This window comes from Larus michahellis, chromosome 18 (assembly GCF_964199755.1).
Source record: "Larus michahellis chromosome 18, bLarMic1.1, whole genome shotgun sequence".
Classification (NCBI taxonomy): Eukaryota; Metazoa; Chordata; class Aves; order Charadriiformes; family Laridae; genus Larus; species Larus michahellis.
The window spans coordinates 5,462,752-5,477,236 of NC_133913.1; the positions used below are offsets into that span (position 1 = coordinate 5,462,752).

At 71.1% G+C, this 14,485-nt stretch overlaps 1 protein-coding gene across 3 annotated transcripts; it reads right to left on the bottom strand.

The window, feature by feature from the left end:
- Positions 1-1,695: 1,695 nt before the first annotated feature.
- On the bottom strand, positions 1,696-13,445 carry ITGA2B (integrin subunit alpha 2b). 3 transcript variants are annotated; one of them, XM_074562352.1, is made up of 30 exons: positions 13,272-13,445; positions 13,053-13,183; positions 12,859-12,956; positions 11,825-11,990; positions 11,700-11,749; positions 10,819-10,864; positions 10,497-10,625; positions 10,363-10,410; positions 10,117-10,160; positions 9,918-9,977; positions 8,961-9,013; positions 8,604-8,812; positions 8,260-8,442; positions 8,133-8,178; positions 7,923-8,027; positions 7,741-7,796; positions 7,492-7,643; positions 6,562-6,675; positions 5,887-5,957; positions 5,648-5,795; positions 4,204-4,296; positions 4,019-4,098; positions 3,813-3,893; positions 3,627-3,729; positions 3,378-3,530; positions 3,143-3,253; positions 2,766-2,879; positions 2,459-2,566; positions 2,265-2,387; positions 1,696-2,030 (listed from the first exon to the last, which is right to left on the bottom strand). In XM_074562352.1, the coding sequence occupies exons 1-30, from the start codon at positions 13,430-13,432 to the stop codon at positions 1,935-1,937; spliced, it is 3,132 nt and encodes a 1,043-aa protein (XP_074418453.1). In that variant the 5' UTR covers positions 13,433-13,445; the 3' UTR covers positions 1,696-1,934. The 3 variants fall into 3 exon arrangements, with proteins under 3 accessions (XP_074418453.1, XP_074418452.1, XP_074418454.1); XM_074562351.1 differs by having other exon boundaries at positions 8,260-8,511; XM_074562353.1 differs by lacking the exon at positions 2,766-2,879 and having other exon boundaries at positions 1,787-2,030; positions 8,260-8,511.
- Positions 13,446-14,485: the final 1,040 nt, after the last annotated feature.

Here is a 14,485-nt window from a genome sequence, read left to right on the forward strand (position 1 = left end):
TACCATATCGGCATCCCGGGATCCACTCCCGATACCACACGGCATCCCAGGACCCACCCCCGGTACCATACTGGCATCCTGGCACTTACCCCGGCACCGGCACCGACCCTGATACCGCACCAGCGTCCCAGCACTGACCCCAGCACCGGCATCCCGGGACCCACCCCCGGTACCATATCGATATTCCAGCACTGACCCCGGTACTGGCACCGGCATCCCGGGACCGCACCAGCATCCCAGGACCCACGCCCGGTACCACACTGGCATCCCAGCACTGACCCCAGTACCGGCACCGACCCGGGCACCAGTACCGGCATCCCGGCACCCACCCCTGGTACCATATCGGCATTCCAGCACTGACCCCGGTCCCGGCACTGGCATCCCAGGACTGTCCCCGGGACTGGCACTCGGTATCAGCACCCCGGCATTGACCCCAGTACCACATTGGCATCCCAGGACTTACCCCGGTACCATATTGGCATCCCAGCACCAACCCCAGTACTGGCACTGGCATCCTGGCACTGACCCCGGTACCATATTGGCATCCTGGCACTGACCCCGGTACCGTATTGGCACCCCAGCACTGACCCCGGTACCAGCACCGACCCTGGTACCACACTGGTATCCCACGACTAACCCCAGTTCCAGCACCCACCCCCCTGTACCGACACCGGATCCCGGGACTAACGCCGATATCGGCACCGGCATCCCATGACCCACCCCCAGTACCATGTCGGCATCTTGGCACCGACCCCGGTACCGGCACCCGCTGCCCTGTACCAGCACCGGCATCCGGGCACCGACCCCAAGGCCAGAACCAACCCCCTGTAGCCATCCCCAGTACCGCCCTGAGCCTCGGGACTGGGACCCAGCACCACACCGGCATCCCGGCACTGATCCCGGCACCGACCCCTCCCTACAGGCACTGACATCCCAGGCCTGACCCCGAGACCAGAACCGACCCCCTGTAGCCACCCCCGGTACCGCCCCGAGCCTCGGGACTGGGATTCGGTCCCGCACCAGCATCCCAGCACTGAAACTGGTACCAGCACTGACCTCTGGACCCACTCCCAGTACCACCCTGACCCCCGGTACTGGGACTTGGTACTGGCACTGGCATCCTGGCACTGACCCCAGTACCGGCACCGACCCTGATACTGCACCAGTATCCCGGGACTAACTGCGGCACTGGCACTGGCATCCCAGGACCCACTCCCAGTACCAGCACCCGCTCCCAGTACCGCCTCGAGCCCCCATATCGGCCCCCAGTACCGCACTGGCATCCCGGGACTTACCCAAGTACCGCACTAACCCACCCGTACCAGCACCGGCATCCCGGCACTGACCCCAGTACCGGCACCAACATACTGGGATGATCCCAGTACTGACCTTCACTCCCCTGTACCAGCACTGGCCCCCAGTACCGGCTCCCAGTGCCATACTGGTATCCCAGCACTGACCCTGGTACCGGTCCCGGCACCCTCTCCCAGTACCGGCACCGACATACTGGGATGACCCCAGTACCGGCCCCTCCTGCCTCAGCCCCCCAGCACCCACAGGGGGCCCTGGGCACCCCACAAGGCACGTGGGGGTCCCCAAAAGGCCCCCCCTCTCCCTGTTCACCCCTGCATGTGTCCTGTCCCCTGGGGGGGGGACACACACACCCCCCACGTCACCCCATGGCACACGCCGGGTGCCAGGCAGAGATTTATTGTCAGGGGGCAGCGGTGGGGTGCTGGGTCCTGTGGGCACCCAGGGGGGCTGGGGACATGGGGACGGGGGGGGGTGCCCCATGGGAACCTGGGGGTGCTGGGGACATCGGGGCTGGGACAGGGTGGTGTCCCCCACGGGAACCCGGGGGTGCTGGGGCCGTGGGGCTGGGACAGGGGACATGCTGTGGGGGCGGGGGGGCAGGGGGACCCCAGGGGACCCCTCTAGCCCTGGGCACCCCCCGGCTCCGGCGCCTGGCTGGGTGCCAGCTCCTGCGTGTCCTCCTCGGAGGGTGGCCGCGTCCTCTTGAAGAAACCCGTCTGGAAGAGGGACACGGTGACAGCCCGGCCCGAGGGGAACCCCGCGCCATCGGTCCTGGGGGACCCCATGGCACCACCCCCGGTGCTGCCCCCCACCCCCAACCCTGTGCCCGCTGCCCCCACCCCCAGGGCTGGGTTCCCCATTTCATGGGTCCCTCCAGTGCCATCAAGGTCCCACCCCCATGGCGGGGTGTCACCGATGTCCCCAGTGTCGTCCCCCCCCCGCCCACTCACCTTCCACATGAGGAGAATGAGGAGGGTGAGGAGCAGGAGCCCGGCGAGGACCCCCAGCACCACCCACCACACCGGCACGGCCCCCTCGCCCCCGGGGCTGGCGCGCACCACCTCGGTGACAGCCTGCGGAGGGACGAGTGGGTGACACCGCCGCCACCACAGCCTGTCCCCGCGTCCCCCCGTGCCAGCCATACCGTGGCCTCCCCGGCGGGCAGGACGCGGGGCCGGACGCGGTAGGGCATGGCCGAGGTGTTGAACCAGGCTCGCGACTGGATGAGGAACTGCTTCAGGAGGTGCTCCCGCTGGGGACAGACATGGGGACAAGTTGGGGACACACGGGGACACATGGGGATGTGGCATCGGGGGTGCTGGCAGCCAACGGGGCACCCACGACCCTGCACCCGGCGTCCCCAGCGCTGCTCTCTGCGGGAGTGCTGGACGGGCCACGGCGGGGACACCCAGGGGACCCGGTGCCACCCTGTCCCCAAGAGGGGACGGTACCTGCTGCAGGGTGTCCATCCAGAGCAGGGCGCGGACGCTCACCAGCGCCCGCTGCTCCTTGGCCAGGCTGGGCACGCGGCAGGCGATGCCCACGCAGGTGGCGTTGCTGCAGTCCTGCGGGACGCACGCGGCCGGCGTCACCCTCACCCCCACCCTGACCCCCCACCCCACCCGATGGCGACACCCCATTGCAGGCACCTCCGCCCCGGTGACAGGCAGGGTGGCCCCTGGGGGGCGGCGTGCCACTTTGGGGTCCCCGTGGCTCCCGGGACCCCCCGACCTGCACCCCAAACCCTGTGCCAGGCCGAGAGGTCACCCCCTCCCCGTGCCCCCCGCACCCGTCACGGGCCGCAGGTCCCCGGGGGGCACCCGCTCACCACGGGGACAGGGTCCTCCAGCCCAGCACCCGATGGCTCCTCCGCGTCCCGGCGCTCCCGCTGGTGGGTGCCGTTGCGGGGTGCTGCGCCCGTGGGCCGGGGGATCTCCAGCTGGAAGGAGATAAAGGAGGGGTGGGGGGGGGACACGGACACACAGACACACCACTTTGACACCCCCCCCCTCCCACCGGCCAGCACCCAGCGGGTGGGCGCGGGTGCCCAGGCAGCACCCTACCTGCTCGGCGTTGAGGCCGGGGGGGTGGGCGCAGCTCATGCCCCCCTCGGTGCCCAGCTCCAGCAGGTAGAGCAGGACGCGGCCACCCAGCCGGCTGGGGACGGCCAGGCGCAGGGTGACGTCGCTGACGGTGCTGGGACCCTTGTTGTGGAGCTGGGGGAGGAGGGGGAGGTGACACCGGGGGAGGGGACAGGCCTCCCCCCCACCCCTCACCCCCTCCCCGGGGCACCCATGGGCGCAGCGCCCTACCTGGTAGACGTGCTCCACCTTGATGCCGTGGTCCTCCAGGCGCCGGCTGCCCTCCACCCTGTGCCAGCTGACGGGCAGCACCGTGGTGGCGGGCAGGGAGTTCCTGGCAGGAGAGGGGGGGTCAGTGTCCCGTCCCCCCCACCCAGGGCCACCCCGGTCCCCTCCCTCCCCCCGCAAGACCCTCACCCTCGCAGCTCCATCTCTGCCTGAGCCTCCACGGGCACCGTCACCGTCACCGAGGCGTTGGCGGAGCTGGGGCTGTTCTTGCTGCGGGGAGACGGGCGGGGTGAGGGATGGCCACCGAGTTTGGGGACAAGCTGAGGCCACCAAGTCCCAAGCGACCGGATCCCAAGAGTTGGGCAGGGGGACAGGGGAGGTTGGCACGGTGTCACCTCTGCAGCTGGAGCTGGAAGGTGATGGCGTCACCCACGTCCTCCAGCCCAGACACGCTCAGCTCCATGGCCACAGAGATCTGGGGGGGGCAGCAGGAGGGTGGGTGACCCACCACCACCACCAGCCCTGACACCAGGGTGATGGGCTCGGTGGGGGGACAACCCCCCACACCCCACCCCCTTACCCGGGCACCCGCTTTCATGGGGTTGCCCAACTCGCAGAGCACCACGTGGCTCCCGTTCTCCTTCTTGGGATTGCAGCTCAGCTTCTCCTGCCCCTACGGCGCGGGGACACGGGGAGGTGACACATCATGGACCCCAACGTGCACCAACCGCCTCCAGGCACCCGCCTGGTGCAAACAGGGCGTGAGCCCCCCGACCCCAGGCACCCCCTGGCACCCATCACTACTGGGCACCCCCATGAAGGGTGATGGCCACCAAGGGCAGAGCACGAGCACCTCCATCCCGGGCACCCCCTGGCACCTCTTGCCACCGGGGGACCCACACAGATGGTGGTGGCTACCAAAAGAAGAGCATGAGCCCCCCAACCCCGGGCACCCCCTGGCACCCATTGCCATGGGGCACCCATACGAAGAGCGGTGGCCACCAAGGGCAGGGCATGAGCACCCCTATGCTGGGCTCCCATCACCACTGGGCACCCCCGTGAAGGATGATGGCCACCAAGGGCAAGGCATGAGCCCCCTGACCCCAGGTACCCCCTGGCACCCATCACCATTGGACACCCACACAGAAGGGTGATGGCCACCAAGGGCAAGGCATGAGCCCCCTGACCCCAGGTACCCCCTGGCACCCACCACCCCTGGGCACTCACACAGAAGGGTGATGCCCACCAAGGGTGCCTGGGCACCCCCTGGCACCCATCACCACTGGGCACCCACACAGAAGGGTGATGACGACCACCAAGGGGAGGGCGTGAGTCCCACCCATGCTGGGCACCCATTGCCACTGGGGCACCCACATGAAGGGTGATGGCCACCAAGGGCAGGGCGTGAGGACAGGGGAGTCACTGGACTCCCCACCCCGGTCCCCTCCTGGCACCCATCACACCTGGGCACCCACCAAAAGCAGAGCATGAGCCCACTGACCCCGGTCACCCCCTGGCACCCATTGCCACTGGGGCAGCCAATGGAGGGCGATGGCCACCAAGGGCAGGGCACGGGCCCCCCCATGCTGGGCACCCATTGCCACTGGGACACCCACATGAAGGGTGATGGCCACCAAGGGCAGGGTGTGACGGCCCCCACCCCGGGCACCCTCTGACACCCATCACCATTGGTCACCCACGCAAAGGGCGATGGCCACCAAGGAGAGGACAGGGGAGTCACTGGACTCCCCACCCTGCTCACCCCCTGGCACCCATCACCCTTGGGCACCCTTACGGAGGGTGATGGCCACCAAGGGCAGGGCATGAGCCCCCCCCAACCCGGGCACCCCCTGCCACCCATCACCATTGGTCACCCACGCGAAGGGCGATGGCACCCCCTACGCAAGGGACCCCCTGGCACCCATCACCCTTGGGCACCCATACAGAGGGTGATGGCCACCAAGGGCAGGGCATGAGCCCTCCCACCCCCCCCCCACCCCGGGCACCCCCTTCCGGGCACCCACCGGGATGCTGCTGCGGGCCGCCTGGTAGTGGGTGCCGGGGGGCAGCTGCACCCGCAGCTCAGCCTCGAAGGCGCCTTCGCCCACGTTGCTGGCGTTGGCGCGCAGGCGCAGCACGGCCTCCGCCCCCACCAGCAGCCGCCGGCTGGGCCTGGGGAGGGGGGGGACACACACGGGGACAGGGCTTAGCACCCCGGGGTGGCACCGGGCACCCTTCCTCGTCCCCCCTGCCCCGCGCTCACGTGTCGGCGGCCAGGCGCAGGTCGGGGACGCAGAGGTTGTCCTCGCCGCAGTCCTCCAGGATGATGTGGGTCTGGGAGGGAGGGGGGATGGGGGGGGGGAAGCAGGGGGGAATAGGGGGTGAGGGATGGGGAGTCATTGGGGACAAGAGTGGGTAGAGAGGGGACATCCCGGGGAGGGACTGGGGACGGGGAAGGCACTGGGGGGACATGCCAGGGAGGGACTGGGGACAGTGAGGGGCATGGGGGGGGACATCTCAAGGATGGATTGGGGACAACAAGGGGTACAGAGGGGACACCCTGGGGAGGGACTGGGGACAGTGAGGGGCACAGGGGGGACATCCCATGGAGAGCCTGGGGACAGCGGGGAGGGTAGGGAGCACATCGCAGGGGGACAGTGGGGACAGTGGGGAGGGGCTGGAAGGACAACCCCGAGGAGGGAACGGGGACAGCGGGGGCGGCAGGGGGGACATCCCGCAGAAGCACCGGGGACACCGGGGAGGACGGGGGCTGCGTCCCAGGGAGGGGTTGGGGACACTGGGGACAGGCTGAGGGCGGCAGGGCCGGAGCACAGCGGTGGCAGAGGGTCCCCCGGGCTGGGGGTGCCCACCCGTGCCAGCCCTGGGGACGAGCCCCCCCCTCCCCGCGCTGTCCCCAGCCCAGCCGTGTGTCCCCTACCTGCGCCTGCACCTGCGTGTCCCCGTAGAGCACCAGCCCCGGGGACCCCCCCGGCAGCGCCAGGCTCAGGCTCAGGGCCACCGGGCTCAGCTTGTCCTTGAAGTCGGCCTCGTCCTGGGGACACCCATGGGCAGAGCACCCCGCGGGGACACCGTGCCCACCCCCTCACCCCCCCCCGCGACCCCCTGCCAGGACTGGGGACACCGCTGTGCCCATCCCTGTCCCCATCCCTGCTGGGGATGATGCCACTGTCCCCATCCCCGTCGCCATCCCAGCTGGGGATGCCACTGTCCCCAGCCCTGTCCCCATCCCGGCTGGAGATGCCACTGTCCCCAGCCCTGTCCCCCAGCCTCCTTGTGTTGGGGTGCCACTGTCCCCATCCCACCTGGAGATGCCACTATCCACATCCCTGTCCCCATCCCTGGCCCCATCCCAACTGGAGCTGCCACTATCCATATCCCTGTCCCCCAGTCCCCTTGGTTTGGGGACACCACTGTCCCCAGCCCTGTCCCCAGCCCTGTCCCCATCCCGGCTGGAGATGCCATTGTCCCCAGCCCTGTCCCCCACCCTCCTTCGGTTGGGGGTGCCACTGTCCCCATCCCAGCTGGAGATGCCACTATCCACATCCCTGCCCCCATCCCTGTCACCATCCCGGCTGGAGATGCCACTGTCCCCAGCCCAGTCCCCTACTCCCCTTGGTCTGGGGACACCTCTGTCCCCATCCCCATCCTGGCTGGAAATGCCACTGTCCCCAGCCCTGTCCCCCACCCTTGGGATGGGGACAGTAGCTCCTTGGGCTGGGGATGCTCCTGTCTGTCCTTATCCCTGTCCCCGTCTTGGCTGGGGGATGCCGCTGTCCCCATCCCCGTCCCCCCCCTCCTCGGGCTGAGGGTGCCCCTGTCCCCACCCGCGCTGGCGGCGTCCCCGTACCCGCAGGTAGGCGGTGAGGTTGTGGCACAGGGGGGGTGTCCCCGGGGCCACCTCCAGCGTCCTGTGCCAGGACGGCTGGTGGCCCTGCAGCAGCAGGACCCTCCGGGACAGCTTGGGCTTCAGCCGGTCCAGCTGCAGCTCGGCGTTCAGGCCTGGCATGGTGGGGGGGTGGGGGGCATGGCACGGTGACACCCCCGGTGACACCCTGGCAGTGCCCCTTGTCCCCCCCCGGGTGACACCGGCACTCACGGATGCTCTTGGGGATGCTCTGGCCTGTCACGCTGACGCACAGCACCACGGGGAAGCTGCGGGGGGGACAGCACCCGGGGGGGGGGGTATCGGGGACCTGCCGCCATCCCTGGGGCCGCGTCCCCACCTCGGTGACATCCCCACGGCGGTGTCCCCGCGGCGGTGTCCCCACCGTGACTCACCAGCTGACGCGGGCGAGGGAGCCGGGCAGGACGCACGCCATCAGCTCGGGGTTCAGCCCGTCGGGGACGCTCAGCTGGGTGCGGGCCACCACCACGGGCTGTCCCCTGGGACACGGAGACAGGGCTGAGGTGCCAGGGGACCCGGGCAGGGACCCCCCCCAACCCCGGGGAGGCCGTGCTGCCACCGCAGCCGGCGCTTGGGACGCTCACCAGTACACGGCCACCTTGTCCGCCCCGTAAGCCCCCACCAGCAGATCTGCGGGGACAAGCAGGGGGTTGGTGACCGGGCGGGTGGCAGCGGGGTGGCACGACGGTGGCCAAGTGGCGGGGCCGTTACCTGGGTAGCCGTTGCCATCCAGGTCGGTGGCCCCGCGCAGGGCGAAGCCGAAGGCGGCGGGGCCGGGGAAGGGGCTGTCGAGGCGCTGGGTGGGGGCCGCCATCAGACCCTCGCTCTGCCCGCGGAAGATGAAGACCTGCCCGCTGCCACCGTCACCCCCCAGCGGGGCACCCACCGCCACGTCTGGGGACACGGGGGACGTCAGCACCCACCGGGAACCCCAGCCCGGCACCGTCACCCGTCCCGCTCCTCCTGCCTCAGTTGCCCCGATAGTTTAGACCTGGCACCGTCCCCCTGGCACAGCCCCCCCCCTCCCCGCCACCCCCGTGCCAGGCCGGTGTTACCGTCGTAGCCGTCCTTGTCCAGGTCCCCGAGGCTGGCGATGGCGGCGGCGAAGCGGCCGTAAGGGTGGGTGCCCGTCAGGGTCTGGGGGGGCCGGGTCAGGGGCTGGTGGCCCCCCCCCAGGTAGAGGTAGAGGCGCCCCAGCTCGCTGCGCTGGCCGTCGGGGAGCCACGCCATGTAGAGGGGGGCACCCACCAGCACGTCGTCCTGCCTGCGCCCGCGGCGGGGGGGGGGGTCAGGGTCCCCAGATTTGGGGACCGGTGGCACCCAGGGGTGTGCCAGGCGAGGGGCAGCACCCTGGGGTGCCCCCGGGGGGGGGATTTGGTGGGGCAGCAGGGGGGGACAGTCCTGGTTCTCACCCGTCCCCATTGACGTCGGCCACGGCCACCGTGTGCCCAAAGTACGATGCCACCTGGGAAGGAGCAGGGTGGGGGGTGGCACCGGGGGGGCAGGGTGGGGGGGTCGTGCCAGGGCACCATGGGCTGTGGGGGGGGCAGGTGGGTGCTGGGGTGCTATGGGGTGGGGGGGTGCAGGGGTCTGTGGAGCACCGCGGGGGGAGCGGGCAGGTGGGTGCCGGGGGGGGACGGGGCGATGGCAGGGTGGCAGCGGGTACTGGGAGCCGTGGGGTGCTGGGAGGGGGTGGTGGGGCATGGGGGGCAGCGGGGAAGGTGGGGGGGGTGATGGGGCAGTGGGGCAGGGTGCCGTGGGGTGGTGGCACGTGGGGTCTGGGGGGCAGTGGGTGCCGTGGGGGGGCAGTGGGTGCTGTGGGGTGGCAGGGCAGTGGGGCAGGATGCCGTGGGGTGATGGCACCTGGGGTCTGGGGGGCAGTGGGTGCCGGGGGGCAGCAGTGGGTGCTGGGGGGGGGCAGAGCAGTGGGGAAGGGTGTTGTGGGGTGATGGCACGTGGGGTCTGGGGGGCAGTTGGTGCTGGGGGGGGCAGAGCAGTGGGGCAGGGTGCCATGGGGTGATGGCACGTCGGGTCTGGGGGGCAGTAGGTTCCATGGGGTGGCAGGGCAGTGGGGCAGGGTGCCGTGGGGTGGTGGCAGGTGGGGTCTCGGGGGCAGTGGGTGCCATGGGGGGGCAGTGGGTGCCGTGGGGTGGCAGGGCAGTGGGGCAGGGTGCCGTGGGGTGACGGCACCTGGGGTCTGGGAGGCAGTGGGTGCCATGGGGTGGCAGGGCAGTGGGGCAGGGTGCCATGGGGTGGTGGCAGGTGGGGTCTTGGGGGCTGTGGGTGCCATGGGGGGGCAGTGGGTGCCGTGGGGTGGCAGGGCAGTGGGGCAGGGTGCCGTGGGGTGGCAGGGCAGTGGGGGGGGGTACCTGCTCGCTGGCGATGCCCTGCAGCCGGCGCAGGGTCATCCCCGCGCTGAAGATCTCCACCTGCCCAGAGCAGCGTCAGGTCCCGTCCCCAGCTGTGTGTGTGTCCCCCCCCCGCCGCGGGGTGCCCGTCCCCAGCGGTGTGTGTCCCCCCACACCCCCCGGGGTGTCCCCACGCAGCCGGGCACTGGGCACCACTCACCTCACCCCTCGTGTTGCTCTTGTTGGGGACCCCCACCACGTACTCTGCGGGGGATGAGAGCCCTGAGTGCCCCCAGCGTGGCACTGGGGGGGCACGGGGATACCCCCTGGCACTGGGGTGGGCAGGGGGGCTCAGGGAAAGGCTCCTGAGCTGGCACCACCCGTGTCCCGAGCCCGGGGGTTCCCGGGCCCTGTGTCCCCCCCCTCCGCAGGTGGCCGTGGCCCCCCCGCGCCCACCCGGCCCTACCTTTGGTTTTGGGATCGTCATCGAACTCGCCCACGGCCACCGAGTATCCTGCGGGGAGACGGGCACCGCTGACCCCCGCCATGCCCCGGCACGAGCCGGCCATGGGTCAGGGCCGCCCCACGCCAAGAGCTCACCCCGGTAGCCATCCTCGTAGTCAGTGGCCATGGGTTCCTCCGTGGGCCGCCCCGGGCGCTCCGGCCACAGCAGGGACGTGCCGTGGAAGCGGGCGAGGATGGCATCCACCTCCACCGAGTACAGGAGCCCTGGGGACACCAGGGGCCGGGGGGGGACACAAAAGCACTGAGCGGGCACCCGCCACCCCTAGCCCGGGCCCATTGAGGGTGGCACCTAGGGGGTTGTCCCGTCTCCGGTGCCCCCCTCCCGCCGTGCCCACCCCACGGCGAGCCCCCCGGCACCCGTCGGCCCAGGCGGCAAGGCCGGGTGGGCAGCACTCACCCGTGAAGTAGTACCCGCCGGGGGCACCCAGCACCAGCGTCCCGTCCTGCGCGACCCGCCGGCGTCAGCGTCCCCCCCGGGGCACCCCCGCCCCGGCACCCCCAGCCCGACATCTCCCGCCCCAACGTCTCCCACCCCAGCTCCCCCCATCCCGACATCTCCCACACCAACACCCTCCACCCCGACGTCTCCCATCCCGGAACCCCCATCCCAGCATCTCCCACCCCAGCACCCCCCACCCCGACATCTCCCACCCCAGCACCCCCCACCCCAGAACCCCCTAAGCTGACATCCCCCACCCCAGCACCCTCACCCCAACACCCCCCACCCTGATATCTGCCACCCCAGCACCCCCCACCCCAGCACCCCACACCCCAGCATCCACACCCCAACACCCCCCACCCCAACATCTCCCACCCCAGCACCCCCACTCCAGCACCCCCCACCCCAATAGCTCCCTCAACACCCCCACCCTGATATCTCCCACCCCAGCACCCCCCCACCCCTGCACCTCCCCACTCCAGCAGCCCCCACCCCAACATTTCCCGTCCCAGCACCCCCATCCCAGCACCCTCACCCCAGCACCCCCCACCCCAGCATCTCCCACCCCGACATCTCCCACCGCAGCACCCCCCACCCCAACACCCCCACCCTGACATCTCCCACCCCCGCACCCCCGACCCCAGCACGCCCCAACACCAGCATCTCCCACCCCGACATCTCCCACCCCGACATCTCCCAACCCAACACCCCCCACCCCAGCACCCCCCATCCCAGCACCCACATCCCAGCACCCCCCACCCCAGCACCCCCCACCCGAACACCCCCACCCCAGCCCCCCTGACGCCGACATCTCCCACCCCAGCCCCCCCCAGTCTCACCGGGGTGACGGCCGCGCTGAAGCCGATCTCGCAGTAGCGCCTGTCGTAGGCTGCGGGCACAGGGCAGGGTGAGCCCCCTGGCCGGGAGTGGGGGGCACCCACCACCCCCACCCCATCGCCCTCACCGTAGTCGCTGTCGCGGTAGGCGCCGGCCATGACCTGGTCGCGGCAGGGCGAGTACCAGGCGACGCGGCGCAGGGCGGGGGCACCCACAAAGCAGACCCCCGTCGGGGTGCGGAAGGCCTCCTGCTGCCCCTGCATCGCGTTCCAGTGCTGCAGCGGGGCGCAGGCCTGGGGACGGGGATGGGGACAGGGTGGGGGCCCACCCTGGCTGCCCACCCACCCTCCCATTGCGTGCACCCACCACCAGTTTGCCGTCCCAACAGGTGATGGGGACAGGGACAAGGGTGGCTGCCCACCCACCCCGTCCACCCACCACCAGTTTGCCATCCCAGCTGGTGACGGGGATGGGGACGGGGATGGGGACAGGGTGGGTGCCCGCCCTGGCTGCCCACCCACCCACCCACCCACCTACCCTCTCTTTGGGTGCACCCACCACCAGTTTGCTGTCCCAACTGGTGATGGGGACAGGGACGGGGACGGGGACAGGGACGGGGACAGGGACAGGGACAGGGACAAGGGTGGGTGCCCACCCTGGGTGCCCACCCCATCCACCCATCACCAGTTTGCCATCCCAGCTGGTGACAGGGACAGGGATGGGGTGGGTGGCCACGCTGAGTGCCCACCCTGAGTGCCCACCCACCCTCCTTTTGGGTGCACCCGCCACCAGTTTGCCGTCCCAGCTGGTGACGGGGACGGGGACAGGGAGGGAGACAGGGTGGGTGCCCACCCACTGTCCTGTTGGGTGCACCCACCACCGGTTTGCCATCCCAGCTGGTGACAGGGACGGGGAAGGGGACAGGGACAGGGTGGCTGCCCACCCTCCCTCTCGTTGGGTGCACCCGCCACCAGTTTGCCATCCCAACTGGTGATGGGGACAGGGACAGGGACGGGGACGGGGATGGGGACAAGGTGGGTTCCCACCCTGGGTGCCCACCCCGGGTGCCCACCCCATCCACCCGCCACCAGTTTGCCGTCCCAACAGGTGATGGGGACGGGGACAAGGGTGGGTGCCCACCCTGGGTGCCCACCCACCCACCACCAGTTTGCCGTCCCAGCTGGTGACGGACGCCCCCAGCCACTGGTGCGACTTGTAGGTGTGGAGCTTCACGTCGTTTTGGGTCTCGGTCTCGTCTCCTGGGGGAGCGGGAGAGGGGGAACGTGCCAGGTTGGTGGCCCCCCACCTCCGTCCCGTCCCCCCCGCCCCCATTGCAGCCCACGGCACCCACGCACCCGCGGTGTCCATGGGGAGGGGGTGGCAGGGGGTCTTGCCGGGGGGCCAGGAGCAGAGGAAGACGGCGCCGGGTTGAGCCACGCCGGGCTGGGAGGTGTTGGCACGGGGTGCCCCCACCACCACGCTGGGGCTGGGGGGGCAGACAGGGTGTTGGGGGGGTGGGGGGGGTGGGGAACGGGTTCCTTGCCCGCTCCCGGCCCCCCCCGGCGTCTCCCTACCTGCCCTCCGTCGTGTGGAAATCCAAGGCGAAGCCAAAATAGCTGCCGGGGGGGCCCTGGTACACGGCGGGGGGGTCCTGGAGGAGCCCCAGGGCGGGGGTCGAGCGTGGCCCCCCCGCCAGGAGCAGCAGGGCCCGCAGCAGCGCAGCAGCACCCACCATGGCCACCCCCAAATGCGGCCGGCAGCCACCCCCCCCCCCCCCAGCCTGTCCCAGCCTGTCCCCCCCTTATCGCAGGGGACGCAGCCGGGGACGGGGGAACACAGGAAGGTGCCCCCCCGCCCCCCCAAGCAAAACCGCTGCTGCCAAAGGGGGTGCGGGGAAGTGGGGGGACAACACGCTGCTCCGGGGGGGGTGGAGGAGCCTGGCCCGGCTGGCAGAGCAGGGGAGGGGGTGGCAGTGCCAGCGGGGGACACGGCGAGGGGCTGGGGGGGGACAACGGCCTGCGCTCACCACCCGCCTCCCCCCGCCTCCCCCCGCGCCCAGCTCAACCCGCCGCCACCCCCACGGTTGCCTATCTCGGGGTGCAGGTGGCCACGGCCCAGCCAGCGGAAACCCAGCGGGGAGGGGGGACATCCGCGGGGACCCCAATGTCGCCCCCGAGGTCCCCTCCGCAGCCGGATGGGGCGGACACGGTGTGGGGGCCGGGGGGGGGGGCCGGGACACGATTCCTGGCCCCCCACTCTCACCCCGCCAGCGTCGGTATGGCCACCAAAGGCGGGGGGGGGGGGTTTGGGGACACCAGGGGCCCAGCAGCGGCTCCGGCCAGGGGACGGGTGACACGGGGAGGGGGGGGGACAGCCCAGAGCCGGGGGGGTCTGTGTCCTCGGCGGAGGAAAAGCCACCCCAGCACGCCCAGTCCGGGCTCCGGTGGCTACTGGGGCCAGCACTTGGCCCGACACTCGGCCGAGCCCACGTGACCCCTTCGGCTTAACCCACTTGCGGAGTTAATTAATTAAAACCCGCTTAATTAAGGCCACTCAAGCAGCCGGGGGCTCCTCTCGCCCACCCCGGGAGCCGGGGGAGAAGCACCGGAGCATCTCGCCGGGAGCGAAAAAGGGGGTTCATCCTTTTTTGGGGGACTCTGAAGCTGCGGGTGGGAAGCGAGGGGAGGCGGGGGGGACCGTGGGGGGCTGCGGGGTCCCGGGGAGCCCGGGGGGGCGCACCCTGCGCCCCCCCGGGCTCCCCGGGAGCCCGCAGCCCCCCATCGGAGCA

Bases quoted from the DNA above. Each gene is read 5' to 3' on its own strand.
- ITGA2B (XM_074562351.1), bottom strand. From the start codon at position 13,432: ATGGTGGGTGCTGCTGCGCTGCTGCGGGCCCTGCTGCTCCTGGCGGGG. The intron at 10,865-11,699 runs GTGAGACTGGGG...CGGGTCGCGCAG, and splicing joins TCAGCGCGGCCGTCACCCCG to GACGGGACGCTGGTGCTGGG. The intron at 2,880-3,142 runs GTGAGCGGGTGC...TGCGTCCCGCAG, and splicing joins TGGAGGACCCTGTCCCCGTG to GACTGCAGCAACGCCACCTG.